The 22,042-nt window shown below is 42.5% G+C and overlaps 2 protein-coding genes and 1 non-coding gene across 4 annotated transcripts in view; 2 read left to right on the top strand and 1 right to left on the bottom strand.

The window, feature by feature from the left end:
* The window catches only part of MAPK8 (mitogen-activated protein kinase 8), a 139,936-nt gene that overhangs the window by 90,895 nt on the left and 26,999 nt on the right, over positions 1-22,042 (bottom strand). The gene's annotated exons all lie outside the window — the stretch shown is intronic.
* LOC129152085 (basic proline-rich protein-like) overlaps positions 6,513-22,042 on the top strand; it is a gene marked incomplete at its 3' end in the record, with an annotated part of 50,787 nt that continues 35,257 nt past the window's right edge. Inside the window, exon 1 of the mRNA XM_054729329.1 lies at positions 6,513-6,601. Coding sequence (XP_054585304.1) covers positions 6,513-6,601 — 89 coding nt within the window. The remainder of the gene's footprint in view (positions 6,602-22,042) is intronic.
* LOC114234312 (small nucleolar RNA SNORA38) lies at positions 12,822-12,948 on the top strand. The gene has a single exon (XR_003620493.1). It is a non-coding gene; the product is annotated as a small nucleolar RNA SNORA38 (small nucleolar RNA).

Here is a 22,042-nt window from a genome sequence, read left to right as displayed (position 1 = left end):
TACATATAATTACCACAGTTTATCTTGCTGGCACTGTAATTACGGTCAGAATGTTTTAAAAGTGCTAGGTAGGTATTAGAAGAAACTGTTTCCATGACAAACAGCTTTCTGTAATTAAATGTGCCTGCTCCGAGCAGGAAAAAAACAAACCAAAAAAACCACCACATTTCAGAGTAAATTATACCATGTTTCAGAATCTGAAAGCTCAGCAGGATGGAAGACAGCAGTTCCATTTGATTGTGGTACCTAGATGTGACAAATCTGAGTTGAAGACATGCAAGAGTAGAAAAAAGGTTTAGCTGTCCAGCTACAGAACCAGAACCATCACCCAGGAGCAGCTTCGGTTTGAAGCTCTAGCTCACCTTCATCACCTTCACTGAAGAAGATCTGTGCGAGGACCATTCAAATCTGTTTTCACTACCAACACAGGAGCAGCAATGAGGGCCAGAGACTAAAAATATTTTCCCCTGCAAAGTCCATAGAAGATATTAAGTGCTTCTCCTCTAATCCTCTGTCCCCTCACCTCACCCCTGTGCCCCCCCCCCCCCCCCAAAAGAGTATGAATTTCTGGAAAAGTTTAATAACCTCTATACAGAAAAGCTCATGAAAACACTTAGAAGACGATTTAACCATAACATGGGTAATCCAACATGCCAACTGGCTGAAGTAAATAAGGCTTCCCCTCCAGTTTGGATTTTTTAATTCATGAATGTCAATAGTACTCCCTTAAGTGTATTTATTTGTTTCTCAAGGGGCTTCTACCAATTTTAAACTATAGCAGAGTGAGTAGTGTGAAGGGGGGAAAAATCCATGGATTAATATCACATGACTTAATGCAACAAATGACACAGAGAAAGGCGGCCTCAAATATACGCTGGAACCACATAGCACAAGGACAAATGTCCCAACTGCAGTGTTAAGTGCCCCGAGAAACAACCAATGATTATGATACCCCTGAGGCATGAAGAAATTAAACAACAGTGCACTCCATGTTAGAAAGCCAGAACCTGGCTAAGACATTTTTGTAAAGAAGCTAATCAAAGTTATGTCTTTTAAATGTTAGTATATTGTGGAGATAAAATAACTTATAAGGTGATGTGAGAGGAATAAATTTACTCGTGGTCATGGAAAGATGACATTGTAATTAAAATGACAGCAATGGGTTCAAGTCAGTAAGCAGTACTAATTATTTGTTTCAATAGTTGGGAAGGTACAACATCAAGTTTGAAAACTGAAGGACTGTACCCATCAACAGTGAAAAAGGAAAAAGACTACAGAACCAAGAAAGTAATACCACCGCCATGGAGAAATTAACTACCCCTTTTAATAAGTTTTTAAATCGTTTCTTTTACTTTATTTCCGTTTGTTTCCTTAAGAAACGTAGATAATGACCACATTTCCTCTTTTACACCTTAGCTACCAGATCCTTAAACAAAAAAATATGACTTTATGAAAAGAAACTGTTATCTAGTTCATACTATTAATATCTGTGTATATTTTATATCAGTAACATGCCTCTTTTCTTTAAGTCATATACTATATTTTCAAACTGATGGAAGTAATTCATAGCTATTACTATGTGTACTGAATATATACATATACAAATACATATACAGACACAATGCCTGAATAATTAACGTTAGGTGCAGTTTCTCTGGATAAATCAATTTTTACACAAAGTTGAAGGTTATTGTTCTAAGACTAGAGGCCGGGTACACAAATCTGTGCACGGGTGGGGTCCCTCAGCCTGGCCATGAATCAGGGCGATTGGGACCGCTGGAGGTTGGCCAGGGAGAGGGGCTGCAGGAGGTTGGCCGGCCACCCTAATTGGGGCCAATGGGGCCGGCCAGCCAGGGGGAGAGACCATGGGAGGTTTGGCTGGCTTGGGGAAGGAACCACGGGCGGTTGGCTGTGAGAGCGCAGACCACCAGGGTACAGCTCCTGCAGGGTACAGCTCCTGCAACCGGTCATTCTGTTGTTCGGTCGCTTAGCCTTTTATATACATAGACTAGAGGCCTGGTGCACGAATTCGTGCATGGGTAGAGTCCCTCTGGGTGGCCTGCAGAGATCAGGCTGAAACCCGCAGTCCAATGCCGCCTGCAGCTCCCACCTGACGCTCCCGCTCATCCCGGCCCCAGTCCCAATCGGGAGAGGCTCGCTCTGCCACAGCAGCGCTCGCCAGCCATGAGCCCTGCATCTGGCACCCTCCCAAGGGGAGTGGCCTGCGGAATTGGGCTGAAACCAGCTCTCCAACATCCTCCAAGGGGTCCTGGATTGTGAGAGGGCGCAGGTCAGGCTGAGGGACCCCACCAGTGCACAATCGGGCTGGGGAGGGAAAGAGGGAGGGCTCCAGGGCGTGTCCGGCCCATCTCGCTCAGTCCTGATCAGCCGGACCCCAGCAGCAAGCTAACCTACCGAAGCATCTGTCCCCTGGTGGTCAGTGCATGTCATAGCAAATGGTTGAGCTCTTTAGTATATCATTAGCATATTACGCTTTGATTGTTCGGTTGTTCTGCCATTTGACCTATTTGCATATTCCCCTTTTATTATATAGGACTAGAAGCCTGTTGCACGAAGTTTCGTGCAAAAGACCTTCCTTCACCTGGCTGCTGGCACCAGTTTTCCGCCAGCAGCAGTTTTCCTCCAGCCACCCGCTGATCGGAGCGCCGTTTCCTCTGGCCGCCAGCGCGATCGGCCACCCCGAGTTCCTCCAGCGCTGTTTCCTCTGGCCACCCACCGATCAGAGTGCCTCCCACCAGCGCGATCGGCCACCCTGAGTTCCTCCAGCACCGCCAGTAGAGGAACTTGGGGTGGCCGATCGCGCTGGCGGGAGGCACTCTGATGGGCAGGTGGCCAGAGGAAAACTGGTGCTGGCAGAAAACTGGTGCCGGTAGCCACGCAATCAGCCACCCCGAGTTCTGCCACCGGCCCCATGGGTCTTCCCGCAGCGCCAGCCCGTTGGGGCCGGCAGGAGGTCCTCCCCCCACCAGCCCAATGGGCCACCCGGAGTCCCACCCCCAGCCTCCCAACGGCCCAATTGTGGGCGTAGCGGAGTGATGGTAATTTGCATATTACCATTTTATTAGCTAGGATTATCTGTTAAAGAGTTAAAATGACTGATTGCTCTAGTTTGCCCAAACACTTCTTTATATCAAAGGTCTTTTAAAAAGCAATTGTCATAGACAATCACTGTTTGGAGTTTTCTGCCTTTAGGATATGAAAGTATCCAACCAGTTAAAATCATTATTAAAAATGGTTCTGACATTACAGGAAATTACGGTTTTTCTCTTGGTCAAAAGAACAAAGCAACCCTTGATATCTCAAAGAGACCAGATTCCCTCTTCGGAAGTAGATACCATCTTCCCAGGAGATGCCGTGGGCTAGAGAAAAAGGAGCTTTGAAGCAGGTCTGAGCAAGCCCTACATTTTGCCCTCCACTTACTAGTTGTTTAATCCTGCAAAGCTTACTCAACACATTTGATCCTTCAGTTTCTTCATCTGTAAAATGGAGATATTTGTATTTGTCTTCTAAGATCTTATGGGAATAAACAACTGTATATTAAGTGAGAAACTGGCACAAAATGAGCCTTCGACCAATCTCAGTCCCCCTTCCCTTCTACATACGAAGTCAAAACAACTAACAACAAGCAAAAAATATTTCTAAAGAACATAGTTGTAAAAACTTATTATTTTCACATAGTATCAACAAAGACAATGTGAAAAAGAGGTAAGATTCTCCCGAACACATGATTGATTACAACATGACCTCCATCAGCCAGTTCAGTTCCATCACTCAAGGAAAAATATTAATGCAGTGGGTTCTCTACTGATCAGTATGTCCTGTTTATTCATCTGGTATCTCCTCCCTCTTCCTAATACAGTGCCAAACACATGAACACTCAATAAATATTACTACCGAGATGAAGCAAACTGTCTTAAAGTGTCATAGAAAACTCCCAAAGTGCTACCATATTTTGAAAAATGACTCAAAATGACTGAGTCGGGAAGAAAAAAATGATTTACTAACTATATGCCCAGTTTGAGGGAATCTATATACAGATTACTCTTGAAAGCAAAAAAACAAACAAACAAACAAACAAACAAAAAAACCCAAAATATTCTAAGCATTGTAAAACAATGTCTTTCCTTTTATATGAAGAATACTTTAGCTGGTTTTTACATTTGTAAATAATCACAAAATGCAGGGACACTTGCCCTCTCCTATACGAAGGAACTGAAGAGCTGGTTCAGGGAGAGCTAGCTCATCCAGACACCTGAGAAGCACACAATATTCAGAAAGCAGAGACCCAGGCAGAGCAGGCAAACAGCAACAAGGCTGTCAAAGTGGTGCACTTGAGCCATCTAGTGGATATGAGAAAAAAGTTTAATTCTGTAGGGAAAATGTCATATTGTCTCCTCTATGAAAACAAATAAGGTGTGTGTTTTGGGAATTGTAAATTGCAATCTATAAAAGATAGTAGAGAACTAAGAAGTGGGTATTGGGGAAAGATGAAGGATAGAGTGGCGACAAATTTGGATGGAATTAAGAATTTTATGGACAACTAAAGATAAACACTAAAGACAAACTCTCCTTATATTTTTCTTAACCATGAATTTTTCATAACCATCACACTAATACAGTGCCAAACATGTAAGTTTGTAAGACATTACAGGAAATAAGATTTCGTACTTGCTACAAAGGTCTGAGGAAGGGCTATCGGCAGTAAAAAAAAAAAAAAAAAGGAGGCAGCCTCTGATTAGAAAGCAGAAAAAGGGGACTGAGAAGCAAGTGAATTTCTATAGGGCCAAATAAAGAAAATGATGATGCCACCTCTCTGACTGAGGAGTCCCATCCAGTTAGGACTGTGACAACCCCAGCTCACTTAGGATGTAGCCAGTGATGGGCAACCTTTTGAGCTTGGTGTGTCAAACTTCGCCAAAAAACTGAGCATAACTCGGGTAGTGTGTCACTTTGAGGAAAAAACGAACTCCAAGACTCTAGTCGCAAATGTTTCATCCTCAGGAGCAGCAAATGTTTCATCCTCGGCATGCGGCCGCGTGTCATCAGAAATGGCTACGTGTGTCAGTGCTGACACGCATGTCATAGGTTCGCCATCACTGATAGTCCCTCCCACTGCCATCTCACTGTCCAGCAGAGCAGGAGGCCCTGGGAGAAGGCAGCAGAAGAGTTTTAAATTCTTGGAAATACTCTTATCAACAGCATGGCTTCTGAAGGTCAGAATGTGAAATTTAAAAATTTCAGAAGCCACAAAGTACTTGTACAGTGTAGTATTGGTCAATTTCATTTAAATTTTGGAGGCATATTTTTCTCATCCATAAAATTATGGTCTTGGAATAAATTAGTGGCAAGTCCACTTCATTCTAAAATTTAATAGCTTTTAAAATACAAAAAAAGTTACAGGAATCACACTTTCTGACTTCAACACTTACTATAAAATTACAGTAATCAAACACTATGGTACTGGTATATAGATCAAAGTCAGAAATAAACCCATACATCAATGATCAATTGATTTTCAACAACAGTACCAAATAATTAAATGGGTAAAAATGGTCCCTCCAATGACTGGTGCTGTGTAAGTAGATATCCACATGGAAAAAAAATTTTACTGAACCCTTAACTATACCATACTAAAAAATTAACTTAAAATGGGTCAAAAAACAAAATAAAAGTCAAAACACTTAAAATAAAAGAGAGGAATAAATCTTCTTGAATCTATATTTGGCAGTGTCTTTTCAGATATGATACCAAAAGCACAAACAACAACAACAAAAAATGGATGACTTGAACTTCACTACAATGAAAAACTCTTTCTACATCAAAGGACATTATTAAGAAGGTAAGGACAGCCCATAGAATAGAAGAAAATATCTGCAACTCATATATCTGACTAAGTATAGGATTGAGGATATAAAAAAACTCTTACAATTCAACAAAAAGACAAAGAACCTAATTTAAAAACGGGCAAAAATATTTCTCCTAAGATATACAAACAGTCAATAAGCACAAGAAAAGATAATCAACATCATTAGCTATCAGGCAAGTGCAAATCAAAGCCATGAGATACCACTTCAGATCCACTTGGATGACTCTATAAAAAAGACCACAAGCATTGGTGAGGATGTGGAAAAATTAGAATCCTTGCATATTGTTGTTAAGAATGTAAAATGATGAAACTGCTGTGAAAAACGTTTGATGGGTATCTCAGTAAGTTAACCACAGAATTAACATATAACCCATCAATTTCAGTCCTGGGCTTATATCCAAAATAGGTACTTAAAAACTTGTACACGATGCTCATAGCAACACTATTCACATAGCCAAAATGTCCAAATGTCCAAATGTTGATAAATGAATAAACAAAATGCGGTACATACATATAATGGAATAGTATTCTATATAATAAAAATGTAATATGCAAATTATCCCTTTGACTGGGAGTTCAACCGCTAGCTATGATGTGTGCTGACCACCAGGGGGTGGAGCGGAACATGGCAGGTGTCGGCGACGCGGCGCTGGCGGCAGTTCAGACGCTGCTGGCCCCGATGGACCCTGACAAGAGTGGGACCTTGGCGGGATGGTGGGTGTGAGTGGGGGCCCGATCGCCCCACCGATGGCAACCAGCGGCGGTGGCAGGGGGCCCAGCCCTGATTGATCGCCCCGCAGGCAGGATGGTGGAGCAGGTGAGGGGGCAGTGCCTGGCTGCCCCGCAGGCCACCCCAAGGGACCACACCCCTGCACAAATTCATGCACCAGGCCTCTAATTCTGACATAAAAAGGAAGCCTAACACTCAAGATTAATGGCTTAGTTCATTTTATATTTAATGTATTACTGATGATATATTTGGATTTATGTCCACCTTTTTATGATTTGTACACATTCTGTGGACTGCTTTTGTTTGTTTTTCTTTTGGATTTCATACTTTTCCTTATACCACTGTTTACACTATTTAAGAAGTTACTCTTTCTGTTTCTTTATAGTTGCTAGTCTTTATTATAACATACATGCTGTTTATACTCTGAAAAGTTACATATCTTTATTCTCCTCACCAAGTACCTGAGAATACTAAAGCCATTCATCCCTCTTTGAGTTATATGTTATTATTGTCATATACGTATATTAATTCTACTTTAAAAAGCCCATGTGCCCTAGCCGATGTGGCTCAGTTGGTTGGGCATTGTCCAGTGTACTAAAAGGTTGCGGGTTCAATTCCAGGTCAAGGACACATGCCCGGGTGGGGATCCTGGTAGGGGCTGTGTAGAAGGCAACTGATCAATGTATCACTCTCACATTGATGTTTCTCTCTTTCTCTCTCTCTCTCTCTTCTCTCTCTCTCTCTCCCCCTTCCTCTTTAAAAATCAATTACATATACTCATGAGACATGATCACTGATTTATACAAATCACTGTTTAGATTTACTGATCTATTTACTACTTTTTGTGCTTTTCATTCTTTCTTACATTTCAGGCTTTTCATCTGAGAATCCCTTTCCTTCTTCCTAGAGCACATCCTTCAAAATTTCCTTTGGTGAAGAAATTTCCTTTGCAAACACTGAGTTTTTTGTCTGCTTGAAGTGTCTGAATTTCCCCTTTTTTCGGTGTAGAATTTAAACTGTTTTCTTTTTACTTAACACATTGCAACCCAGTAGTTTTATTGCTAGCTTTACCCAGTGGCCAGATAAGCTTCTACTGAAAGAGTACCAAAAACGTTTTACAAAGTATCATACATTAAAAAGATATTAGCTTGTAAAAACATGTAATAAAAAACTTCAAAATGCAATGGGTATTTAATTTTAAGGCGTGCCTTTAACATTTATGTAAAACACTGTGTAATATGAAAACACGAGAATGCTCGTGATCTGCCCGCAATGTGTTAAGTTCCAATGTCTTCTGGATGTGACACCATGAAAGGTGATTCTCTCCCTCCCTCTAGATAATTCTATGCTGTTTCACTGTAACAAAGTTATGTGCGGATTTCCTTTTATTTAACCAAGATGAGTTCCTGTGATTCTTGAATCCATAGGTTAGTGTTGCTCCTGAGTTGTAAAAAAAAAAATCTTAGTCTTTATCTCTCAAATGTTGTCTACTCACCAGGCTCTTATGAAAGGCCATTCAAGTAAATGTTTAGATATAGTTAGCTAAGTCTCAACTTTTCTTTCACAATTTTCACCTTGTTTCTCTTGAATACATGCCAAATTCTTCAGATGTGGTTTTTAGGTCATTATTCCTCTCTTCAGGTTTACATAATCTGTAGTTAAATCAATCCATTGAAGACTTTTTAAAGTTTTCAATTAGAATAATTTTCAATTCTACAAGTTCTAGGGTTTTTTGGATATTCTTCATACAGTTGACGCTGGAACAATGTTGGAGTTAGGGGCACAAACCCCATGCACAGTCAAAAATCTGTGTATAACTTTTGACTCCCCCAAAACTTAACTATTACTACTGGCCAGAAACCTACTGTTACCAATAGTATAAACAGTCAATTAACACATTTTGTATGGTATTCTTATAATAAAATAAGCTAGAAAAAAAGATGTTAAGAAAACCATAAGGAAAATACATTTACAGTACTGCACTGCATTTATTGACACTGTAAGTTACACTGTTTACAAGGTGAAAAAAAGCCTACATATAAGTGGACTGGTGCAGTTCAAACCCATGTTGTTCAAGGGTCAACTCTAGTATCTTAACCTTAGAATATATTTCCAACATGTCTTTCGTTTAAACTTATTAAGCAGTTATTTTACATTCTATGTCTGATTATTCCGATTTTCTAGCTGATTCCTGCTCACAGTTCTTAGTTTTCTTATTTACTGTCAGTTGCTCTACTTACTTGGAATATGAATTTGTCTTTTGCTTCTAATAAGAACCTGGAGATACTCATGGCCAGTATAGTATTAACTACTATTGTAAGGATAAATCCAAATTATATTATTTTAGGGAAAAAATGTTTAGACCACCTAGATGGTATTAAATTCAAATCACAAACCACATGAGCATCAGCAGGTAGTTCAAAATTCTTAGCAATGATCTCGCTCCCACATATCCACATAAATGGTTCTTTAAGTGTGGTCTCCAACTGCAAAATTAGCATCTCTGGAAACTTGTTAGATATGTAAATTATCAGGTCTTATGCTACACCTTCTGAATCATAACTCTGGGGCTGTCACCTAGCAATCTGTGCTTGTTATTCTGATGCATATTAAACATTGAGAAGCACAGGGAAAATCCATTTCCCTTGCAATCTTGAAGGATGGTGGGGCTGGTAGGGCTCCCAGGTTAGCCTTCTGAGGCACAGCTTTAAGAGGAAGAGGATGACTTATTAGGTTCATCACCTCAGAAACAGCTGATTATTTTATCAAGTTCCTCAACGCTTCCTGAGGCTGAGGAAAGGAAACTCAAATTTACCAGATTGTACAAATGCTCTCAGGACGAAAGCTAGGTGGTCCCTTACTTAACTTTCAGAGATCCTGTGATTTTACTTAGGTATTTTTCCTCTGAGAAATTTTTAACTTGATGCTTTAGCTAGAATTTTCTTTTAATATTTTATTTTGAAACTAGAGGCCCGATGCACGAAATTTGTGCAAGGGGCTCAGCCCTCGCAGCCCTGACTTCATCTGGAAGGTCGTCTGGAAGGATGTCCGGAAGGTCATTCGGCTGTCTGGTCTAATTAGCATGTTACGCTTTTATTATTATATATAATTATAGATTTATATAAAGTTACAAAGGTAGTCCCATGTACCCTGTACCATTCTCCAAAAGTTACATCTTACTGAACTATAAAATCAAAACTAGAAAACTGATATTGGCACAATGCATGTATAGTTCTCAACCACTTTATCATTTGTAGATTTGTGTAACTATCATCATAATTAGAATATAGAACTATTCCATCAACACAAAAACTACCGACTCCCTCTCCCCTCCCCATACTCTTAGTCTCTGCCAACAACTGACCTGTTATCTGTACTCCAGTTCTATAATTTTGTCATTTCAAAATTACATAAATGGACTCATAAAGTTATTTTCTAAGATTGGCTTTTTTCATTCAGCATAAATGCCTTTAAAATATATCCGAGTTGATGCATATGTCCCATTCCTTTTTTATTGCTGAGTAGATTCCACAATATGGATGCACTATGGATTAATTTAATCACTCACCTACTGCAGGGCATTTTAGTGAACAGGTTTTGGCGATTACAAGTAAAATCATGCATATGTTTTTGAGTGGATAAATGCCCAGGAGTATGGTTACTGGGTCATATGATGAGTTTGTTTAGCTTTTTAAAAAAACTGCCAAACTGTTTTCCAGAGTGCCTATCCCATTTTACATTCCTACCAGCAGTGAATGAATCCAGTTTGTCTGCATCCTTGCATTTGGTACCATCACATACATTTTTACTTTAATGACTCTCACAGGTGTGTGGAAATACCTATATCTATATCTATAAAAGCCTAAGCAACTGAACGACCAAACAACCGGTCGCTATGGCACACACAGTGAGAGCGCCGCTCAGCTGACCGATGGGCGCCAGACGCCAGGCTCATGGCTGGCGAGTGCAGCTGTGGCGGTACGAGCCTCTCCTGTGGCGGTATGAGCCTCTCCCACCCCACCTCCTCAGCAGCGCTACCGAGCAGTGGCGGCAGCAGGTGCAAAGAGAGGGAGCAGCAGCAGGAGTGGCAGGTGGCGTTCGGCAGATCCCCACAGGCCACACCAAGGGACCCCACCGGTGCACGAATTAGTGCACTGGGCCTCTAGTAGCACTATAATCTTAATTTGCATATCCCTGATGGCCAGTGATGCTTAATGTCTTTTTTTTTTTTCTTTATTGATTAAGGTGTCACATATTTGTCCTCATCCCCCCATTCCCATCCCACACCCCTCCCCACGGATGCCCCAACCCCCTGTTGAACTTAACCGTTGGATAGGCTCATATGCATGCACACAAGTCCTTTGGTTGATCTCTCCCCCCTCCCCCCAACCTCCCCTATCCTCCCTCTGAGGCCCGATAGTCCGATCGATGCCTCCTTGTTTCTGGTTCTGTTCTTGTTCATCAGTCTATGTTGTTCATCATTTCCCCTAGATGAGCGAGATCATGTGTCACTAGAGATATACTTATAAGAACTGAATGTGAGACGAGCAATAATAGTTATGCTGACAGGCAAATGAATCAGTCTGTAGTGAGTTTCTTTCTGGACCAACAGTTCTTTAGAGACCCAATTTCAATGTCCACCAGTTCCTTATGTGTACATGTCAGCACTGACCCCTCAGCTCTGGATGGTGGACAAATGGTGGTAACGGAGGTCCGACTCCCTCTGGTTTGGTCTTGGCTGGACCCAGGGGCACGGCTTCACCCGGACCCAGGGGCAAGTGGCCTCACCCAGACCCAGGGGCGCGTGGCCTCTCCCAGACCCAGGGGCATGTGGCCTCACCCGGACCGAGGTGCGCGAGACCTCACCCGGATCCAGGGACACATGGCCTCACCCGGACCCGGGGGCGTGTGGCCTCTCCCAGACCCAGGGGTGCGTGGCCTCACCCAGACCCAGGGGCGCGTGGCCTCTCCCAGACCCAGAGGCGCATGGCCTCACCCGGACCCGGGACCCAGCCTCACCCAGATCCAGGGACACATGGCCTCACCTGGACCCGGGGGCGCGTGGCCTCTCCCAGACCCAGGGGCGCGTGGCCTCACCCGGACCTAGGTGCGCGAGGCCTCACCCGGATCCAGGAACACATGGCCTCACCCGGACCCGGGGGCGCGTGGCCTCTCCCAGACCCAGGGGCGCGTGGCCTCACCCGTAGCTAGGTGCGCGAGGCCTCACCCGGACCCGGGACCCAGCCTCACCCAGATCCAGGGACACATGGCCTCACCCGGACCCAGGGGCGCATGGCCTCTCCCAGACCCAGGGGCGCGTGGCCTCACCCAGACCCAGGGGCGCGTGGCCTCACCCGGACCCGGGACCCAGCCTCACCCTAATCCAGGGACACATGGCCTCACCCGGACCCGGGCTCCAGCCTCACCCAGACCCAGGGGCGCGTGGCCTCACCCGGATCCAGGGGCACATGGCCTCCCCCTGGCCTGGGACCCAGCCTCACCCGGATCCAGGTGCACACGGCCTCACCCGGACCCGGGATCTAGCTTCACCTAGACCCAGGGCCACGTGGCCTCACCCGGACCCAGGGGCGCGTGACCTCTCCCAGACCCCTGGTCGCGTGGTCTCACCCGGATCCAGGGGCGCACGGCCTCACCCGGACCCGGGACCCAGCCTTACCCGGATCCAGGGGCACACGGCCTCACCCGGACCCAGGATTCAGCTTCACCCAGACCCAGGGGCGCATGGCCTCACCCAGACCCAGGGGTGTGAGGCCTTAATGTCTTTTTCATGTGCTTATTTGCCATCTTATACAACTTCTTCAATAAAATGTTTCTTCATGCCTTTTGCCCATTTTCTAATTAGACTGTTATTTTCTTTTCCTGAGCTTAAAGAGTTCTTTATATATTTTAGTTTTGAGTTCATCAGCTATGTGTTTACTAATACTTTCTGCCAGCATGTAGCTAATCTTTTCATTCTTTTCACAGGGTCTTTGAAGAGAGCAAATGTCTTTAATTTTGGTGAAGGACGAGTTATTGATTATACTCTTCACCTAGCTGTAGGTCCCAAAGATTTTCCTCTATGTGTTCTTTCCTTCATCAGCATTTGAGAATTCTCAGCATAAAAGTCTTATATATGCTTTGTTAGGTTCATAGCTAAATATTTCACTTTTCTGAGCAACTGCAAATGGTATTGTATTTTTAATTTCCATTTCCACATGTTCATTGCTAGAGTATAAATTAATTTTTGTAATTGGAGGCAAAGAAATGTGAAATTGGAGAAGTCTGGAGCCAGCTTGCTCCCTGCAGGCTCAAGATCAACCATCCCACATAGGAAAAATAAAAATAAAAAAATTAATTTTTGTATGTTGGATTTGTATCAGGTGATTTTGCTGAGCTCACTTATTAGTTCCTGTTTTTTGTTTGTTTGCAGATTACTTGGAATTTTCTACACATATGATCATGTCATAGGCAAACCGTACAGCTTTATTTCTCCCATTCCAAAATGAATGCCTTCCCCCAAAGACTGCTTGTGTTGGCTGGAACTTCTAACACTGTGAGAATAATAGTGATGAGAATGAACATCCTTGCCACCTTGTTCCCAGTCACAGGAGGAAAGTATTCATTCTTTCACCAAGTATGATGCTAACTGTATATTTCCTGTACATGTTCCTTATCAAGTTGAAGAAGTTCTCTATTCCTAGCTTTCAGAGAGTTTTAGTCATAAACAGTGCTCAACTTTGTCAAGTGCTTTTTCTGCAGCAACTGACATAATTGTGATTTTTCTTCATTGTCCTGTTAATATGGGCAATAACACTGACTTATTTTCAAATATTGCATCCCTGGAGTAAAGTCCACTTGGTCACTGTACAATTTTTTATATGTTGTTGAGTTATAATCACTTATATTTTGTTAAGGAATTTTCTTATCTATATTTATGAAAGATACTGGTCTGCAGTTTTCTTTTTCGCACTTTGTCTGGCCTTAGCAGCAGGTTTCATAAAATGCATTAGGAAGGGCTCCTTCATCTTGTATTTCCTGGCAGAGATTGTATAGAAATCTTGTGGATTCTTCAAGCATTTGGTAGGACGCACCAGTGAAACCATCTAGGTCTTTCATTTTAAAATTACAAATGCAGTTTCTTTAATTGTTACAGGGCTATGCAAGTGATTTATATCAGACTTGGTGAGTTGTGGTAACTTCTGCTTTCTAAGCAATTGGTGCATTTCATTCAGATTGCTGAAACTTACTCTTTGTTGAGAATTTCTAATTTTTCATTTGTTTCAAGTATGTTTCTAATTGCTTGTTCAAACATTGTCTTATTTTTAATTAAAATTCTTTGTTTAAAGTATTACATAAGTCTTCTTTTTCCCCCCAGTGACCTCTCCCTGGCAGCTCCCACCCTCACTCCCCTGCCCTCACATGCCCTCACTCCCCTACTATCTGTGTCCATTGGTTATGCTAATATGCATGCTTATAAGTCCTTTGGATCTCTGACCCTCCCTCCCCTGCCTTCTCTCTGAGGTTTGACGGTCTGTTCAGTGCTACCTTGTCTCTGGATCTATTTTTGTTCATCAATTTATGTTGATCATTATATCCCACATATGAGTGAGATCATGTGACATTATCTTTCTCTGACTGGCTTATTTCGCTTAGTATAATGCTCTCCAGTTCCATCCATGCTGTTGCAAATGGTAAAAGTTCCTTCTTTTTTTATAGCTGCATAGTGTTCCAATGTGTAGATGTGCCACAGTTTTTTAATCCACTCATCTGCTGATGGGCACTTAGGCTGTTTCCAAATCTTAGCTATTGTAAACTGTGCTGCTATGAACACAGGGGTGCATATATCCTTCCTGATTGGTGTTTCTGGTTTCTTGGGATATATTCCTTTAAGTGGGATCACTGGGTCAAATGGGAATTCCATTTTTAACTTTTTGAGGAAACTCCATACTGTTCTCCACAGTGGCATTTCCACCAGCAGTGCAAGAAGGGTTCTTTTTTCTCCACATCCTCGCCAGCACTTGTTGTTTATTGATGATAGCCATTCTGACAGGTGTGAGATGGTACCTCATTGTTGTTTTGATTTGCATACCTTGGATGATTAGTGACTTTGAGCATGTTTTCTATGTCTCTTGGCCTTCTGTATGTCCTCTTTCAAAAAGTGTCTACCTAGGTCCTTTGTCCATTTTTTGACTGGATTATTTATCTTCCATTTGTTAAGTTGTATGAGTTCCCTATAGATTTTGGAGATTAAACCCTTATCAGATATAACATTGCAAATATGTTCTCCCATGCCGTGGGGCTTTCTTGTTGTTTTGTTGGTGATTTCTTTTGCTGTGCGAAGCTTTTTATTGTGATGTAGTCCCATTTGTTTATTTTCTCCTTAGTTTCCATTATCCTAGGAGCTATATTAGTAAAGATATTGCTACAACATATGTCTAATATTGAAACATTTTCTTGATGGCTATTTTAAAATCCTTGTCAGTTTATTCTAACATCTGTACTATCTTGGTTTTGGCATGTATTGTTTTTTTCTAATTTGAGCTGAGACATTTCTGGCTCTTGATATAAGGTATTTTCCATTGAAACCTGGATACTTGAGGTATGATGTTATGAGACTGGACCTTATTTAAACCATCAGTTAAAGCAGGCTTCCTCTGACACTGCTCTGGTCGGTAAGAAGGACTCAGCCTCATTACTGCCTGGCAGAGTCCCGGTTCCTCATTAGGTTTTTACTGACCATAGGTGAGGGGGAAGGGAAAGCAGGACCATATACCGAGTGACGGTGAGAGCTCAGGATCCTCACTATAGCATGCTGGCTGGGAGGAGTGTATCTTCACTGTTCCCCACATCACCTCCAGGGATACCTATTACACCTGAGGAGGGTAAAGTCTAGAACCCCATTTGGCTTTGGTAATCAGGGTGATTATTTCTGTGTATTTGGCTACAGTGGAGTGCTTACTGTTTAACAGTTTTCTGTCTCATTAAACTATCCTTTTTCCTGTCGTTGGCTAGAGGACATAGACTTTGCTTGGGGCTTTGTCTGCACCCAACATTTCTGGGTTGCCAGCTTCTCCACATCCATTCTATTATATATGAAGCAGTAAGAAAATCCAAGATTTCTGACATCATGTTATTTGGGTCTTTAGGTACCTTCTTCTCTCCACTGTTTAGAGCTTACATTTGTTTTATACATAATGTTGAGGGGTTTTGCTGTACTTTGCAGGAAGAATAGAGAAAAGTACATCTATCCCATTTTTCTGGAAGCAGAAGTCTATATTGCCATCACTTTTAAGTTTACTTTTATATTTTCTTCAGAGTTAGGCTTGGCAGGGAGGGAGAGTGTGAGTGTGTGTGTGTATTGGAGTGTGGAGGGTTGTGTGCGTGTTTAAAAAAATATGATCTTGAACGCAACTAAATGTTTCTAATTCATTTCACTCACATGCCTTCCAATAACTCTCCAAATACTTAGTTGTTTTACTTCACAAAATATTTAGGATTGGCTTTCTACCAGAAACTAACAAAGAACCCAAGGCTTGTATACTGGCTGACTCACAAGCCAAACTGAGACAGCATACAGTAATTGAGAGAGAGTTAACCATAAGGAAATAAAGAGGGGAATTCAGCCCAGCTGGCATGGCTCAGTGGTTAAGCATCGACCTATTAACCAGGAGGTCATGGTTCGATTTCCAGTCAGGGAACATGCCTGGGTTGCAGGCTCAACCAACAGTAGGGGGCGTGCAGGGGGCAGCCAATCAATGATTCCCTCTCATCATTGATGTTTCTTTCTCTCTCTCCCTTCTCTGAAATCAATAAAAAATATATTAAAGAAAAAAAAGGGGATTTCACGGAAACACTGACTCAGCCATGAACTGGAAGTTTCTTGTAAGTTTATCTAGGTCTCTAATATTTCTTATTGTCTTATTTATTCCCTGCATACTTACTCTCAGAGATAAGTATGTTAAAGTCTCCCACTATGATCTATCAATTAAAAAAGACCCTTTCTGTTCTGTTTACTGTTTTATGCCTTGAATTCTACTACACCTGATATCATTCTTATTTTTTGTAAACATTCGTGAATTTGTTTTAACTTTTCACTTTTCTGAATCACTTTGTTTTAGATTATTTTCTCTTATAAAGCATCTATCTAGATTCTTTCTGACTATCTGGATGTCAGTGGGCAGAGAGGAAGAGGAGACATGCAGGATTATGTCACAACCTGGCTGGGAATTCCTTAACTTCTACAGCATTTTTAACTTTACTTGTCTCAGCAATTACTACTACAAGATTTTGGCATATTTACATACATGCTATCTTCTCATGGACTGTAGGCATTTGGAGGACAGACAAGTTTTTATTGCTTTTTTTTAAAGTTTCTCAAAGTAGTTAGCACATTGCCTTGTCTATAACAGATATTTAATAAATATATTTTGAATTTAAATTAATCATGAAGATAAATCTAACAGCACTGTGAGGCTAGAGAATATATCAACAATGAGAACCTAGCTACCAAGCCTGTCGGTTTAGATATGTATGCTGACAAGGGCTGCCAACAAGATATTCATTCAGTTTCTGACAAGTTTATCTACACTGATGTGAAACTCACCAAATCAGGAATGAACAGTTTGGTTAAGTACATAATGAAAAACTAGTAACTAGTTTTGAAACAACAGCAGATGGTCAATTTGGCAATGATTTTAAACAGGGTGTACCTCTTTAGGAATAAAGACAAAATCTGTAAACTCAAAACTAGCTCACAAAATCTGTGCTTTAAAAATGTATATAGAGAAGCAAATCTGTTAGCCTAAACTTTCTAAGCTTCATCTGAATCATATTTTACTTACAATAATTTTCAAAGGTGACAAAATGTAGTTATCTCTAATTTATCTGTTGTCACTGAGGAACCCATATCATGTGAACTTGCTTTACTCTTATGTTGCTCTGTTTACCATTTAATTTGAATTCCTTAAATATACCCTTGGCTAAATGGGAGAGACTGGGAGAACAACACAGATGTGCTATGTTCAATAGGTAACCCACCTAGTACTCACAATACTACCAACCCACCCAGCGAATCATCCAGGTTTGTAATTGGTAACTTGACCACACACATTTCCACAGGTGTTTAGGTATGGCACCACCTTCTTTTCTCTGCCTCCTTCTCTTCTGGCTTCCTACTGCCTTTTCATGAAAACAGTAGGAAGGAAACCTCTGAAAGCTGCAGCCCTTGCCTCCTGAGGCAGGTAAAACTGCCACCACCTGAAGCTTTCACTTCAAGTCCAGTTAGTCAGTTATTTGGGGAACTGGGCCTACTGGCCATCACAAAGAAAAGAACGAGACAAAATTAATCATGGCTCTCATTACGCATTCATTAAAAAAATGAATGATGCTGAAACCGGTTTGGCTCAGTGGATAGAGCGTCGGCCTGGGGACTGAGGGGTCCCAGGTTCGATTCCAATCCAGGGCATGTACATTGGTTTCGGGCACATCCCCGGTAGGGGGTGTGCAGGAGGCAGCTTGTCGATGTTTCTCTCTCATCAATGTTTCTAGCTCTCTATCCCTCTCCCTTCCTCTCTGTGAAAAATCAATAAAATATATATTAAAAAAATAAATAAAATAAAATAAATAAAATAAATGAATGATAAATAAATATTAATGCCCAACCAAATGCCCACCACCAACTCATGGCATTCGACACCTCTGACCTTGACCAAGGTCTTCACTCCTCCTCAACCTCCTGAATCTTTATATGGAGCTACTAGAACTGCAGCTCCAAATTTCCCTACAGCCTCAATCATTTTTCTCAGTATTTGCTTTGCTTCTTTGTTTTGAGTTAAACCATCTCTTCACTTCACATGCTGCTCTCTCATATGGTGGCACAGGTATCTTGCTTACTCTCCAATGCTACCATCCTTCCCAAACCCATATAAGACATATACACAAAAACTTGCTCCTTTAAAGCTCATGTTATTCAGCTGTCCCACCCAGCTCCCCTCTTTGTTGCTATGAGCCTTGCAGTCATCCCCTCATTCGCTGAGGACTGTCACCCTAGTTAAAGTCTTCCCTTCACCCTAAGTCCCGCTATCATCCTGGGTGATATCAATATCCCTGAGACCAAACTTTCCCAAACTCTAGTTTTTCAGTTCCTTGACATACTCGTCTACAATACTCGACCTCTCTACCTAACCCTAGCCACCTAGTCTCCTGGACACAAACTGGATCTAGTCATCACTTGAGGTTGATTCACCGGTAGAAAACATATTTCAGGTATCTCACTCTAACCACAATCTCTTCTGGTAGCTTGCTTATAAACTACCCTCACTATAAGCACTCTACAACCTCAGATGGTCTTCTATACCTTAACTTTTTACCTTCCCCAAATACCTTCCTTTTACTATATGGATTTATTTTCTTAGGCAACTTAAATTGCACATTCCAATCTGTTGAAAATACTCATAAGTAGAGATTCTTGTCTTGCAAAATTCCAAGCCCAGATCAATACAGATATTTGCTTTCTCCATACCTATGCCCAAGTGCAAATTAAAAAAATGACACAGGACAAAAAAAACAACAACTATCATTTCATTATCAACTTCAATAAGAACACAATGATGCCCTTTACCTTCCACTCTCTACAACATGTATTTCAAATGTTCTCCATTCTCTTCAAACATCTAATCCCTATCACTTCCTTCTCCTCACAGGAGAAGCTATCAAACAAGAAGTCTTGCAACTTCTAATTACCAAACACCCTATACATTCTTAACACCCTCCAATCTCGCTTCTGCCTCGAACAAACAGGTCTAAGACTACCAATGAGACATTTTTTTAAAAATAGGTCTTTATTGATTTAAGAGAGAAACATCAATGTGAGAGAGAAACATTGATTAGTCACCTCCCATATGGACCCCAACCAGAGTCCAACCTGTAACCCGGGTATGTGCCCTAAACAGGGACTGAACTGGAAACCTTTCGGTGCACGGAACAATGCTCGACCAACTGAGCCATACTGGCCAATGCCCAATGGGACATTTTTCAATCTATTTCACTAGATCTTTCAATGATCAATTAAATCCTTGAAACATTCTCTTCCATGTGTGGCAAATTGAAAAATGTTTCTCTGAAGACATCAGGCCATAATCCTTGGAACTTATAAATATTATATGTCGAAAATGACAAAATAAGAATGACATATTTGGCCGAAACCGGTTTGGCTCAGTGGATAGAGCGTCGGCCTGCGGACTGGAAGGTCCCAGGTTCGATTCCGGTCAAGGGCATGTACCTTGGTTGCGGGCACATCCCCAGTAGGGGGTGTGCAGGAGGCAGCTGGTCGATGTTTCTCTCTCATCGACGTTTCTAGCTCTCTATCCCTCTCCCTGTAAAAATCAATAAAATATATTTAAAAAAAAAAAAAAAAAAAGAATGACATATTTGGTTTAGTCCCTGGTTTTTGAATATAGCTCCTGAAATCCCTAAAATCTCTGGAGTGGTATAAAAGTATCTTTTCAATGCTAATGAGATGACTGGTGGCCCATAGGTAGCTTCAGGAAGTGTGCTGGTTGCTACAAAGACCAAGGCAATATTTGAGGATTAGAACTTTCAGCACTACCCCAGACCTGGAGATTGAGCTGATCACAAATGTCTGGTATTTAATCAAATCTGTCTCCATAATGGAACCTCCATAAAACCCCTAAATGATGGGGTTCAGAGAGCTTCGAGGCTAGTGAACACATCAAGGTGCTGAGAGGGTGATGTGCCTGTAGAGGGCATGGAAGCTCTGCACCCTTCCTCCCATGCCTTGTCCTATGCATCTCTTCCACCTGGCTGTTCCTGAGTTGCAACCTTTACCAGTAATCTATATCTAATCTAATAATAGACAAATATGCAAATTGACCGCACCTTCGCTACACCTAAGCCACGCCCACCAGCCAAGCCACGCCCAGCAACCAATCAGGACGAGTATGCAAATTACCCCAACAAAGATGGCAGCTAATTTGCATATCAAGACAGCGTCCAAAGAAGCCAAGAGCTGAAAAAGGGAGTAAGGCTTCGAAGAAGCAAGCAAGCGGGCGGGGGGGGGGGGGGGAGGGGGAGGAGAACGGCGGGGCAGAGGCGGGGCCGGGGGCGAAGGGAAACGCGGGCGGGCTGGAGGAGAAGGTGAGGCAGGGGACAAGGGCGGGGCGGAGGCGGGGCGGGGGCGAAGGGAAACGCGGGCGGGCTGGAGGAGAAGGTGAGGCGGGGGACAGGGCGGGGTGGAGGCGGGGCCGGGGGCGAAGGGAAACGCGGGCAGGCTGGAGGAGAAGGCGGTGTGAGTGACAAGGGCGGAGCGGAGGCGGGGCCGGGGGCGAAGGGAAACGTGGGCGGGCTGGAGGAGAAGGCGAGGCGGGGGACAAGGGTGGGGCGGAGGCGGGGTAGAGTGCAGCAGGAAATCCTATTGCAGGACTTTTCCTGCAACGGGAAAGCTAGTATATATATAAAAGGCTAATATGCTGTGTCCCTCCAACCGTCCACTATGATGCGCACTGACCACCAGGGGGCAGACATTCAACGGAGGAGCTGCCGTGATGCACACTAGTCATTTACGAAGAAACAGCACCACAGACCTGGCGCCGACAAAGCAACACTCAGCTTCCCCCAAGTGGGACACAGGCCCCGCCACCACCCCGGAGCAACCACCCACCAAATGGCAGCCAACGCTGCCAAGACACCATGGTGCGAAATGAGGCCCACAGCCCAGCCCAGCCCCGAAATGGTCACTGTGGGCATCAGGTAATGACATCATTTAGCAACGCCCAGTTTCCTCTCCCTAGCGACTAGCCTCCTTGGAGTTTATTCAGCCCCGGAACATGACTTGCTTTATAGCCAGGTGCAAACATTTTACACTTTATCCAAATGTTTGTGAAGCATTTTCCCATGCCTCATCTCATTGGATCCTCACAGAAGTCCTGGAGTAGGTAGATAGGAGACTCGGTAGAATCCTATTTTCTTTTCGTTAGCCAGAAAACAGAGATTTAGAAAGTTTAGAAACTTGACCCGACTGAAAAGCAGTAAGAAATGGTGGACATTGAAAACGACTTCAGGTTTTCTCACTGCGCAGAATATAGTAAACACTGCTGCAGTTAAATATTTTACTCTTTGTTCTCCCTGCATGATCTACAATAATAATCTGCTTTGTGTTGATATTTACTGATATGTTACTGACAATTACCTGAAAGAGAAGTTGGGGTGCTTCACTGGACTGGAAAAAGTTTAGCTAAATCAGAAAGCAGGTCTAATTAAGCAAGTTTATTCTATATCTATAAAAGGCTAAGTTGACTCATACATTCGTGATACATATAAAGCTCTTGCTGGCGCCAACTGCATGCGTGTGTTTCGATCTGTCATTGTCTATCATGAATTTGGTTGACACTTGCATTATAGAGAAAGGG

Source organism: Eptesicus fuscus, chromosome 17 (genome assembly GCF_027574615.1).
Source record: "Eptesicus fuscus isolate TK198812 chromosome 17, DD_ASM_mEF_20220401, whole genome shotgun sequence".
Taxonomy (NCBI): domain Eukaryota; kingdom Metazoa; phylum Chordata; class Mammalia; order Chiroptera; family Vespertilionidae; genus Eptesicus; species Eptesicus fuscus.
Note: the sequence above shows the minus strand (reverse complement) of the source record. Positions and strands in the feature narration are given on the sequence as shown.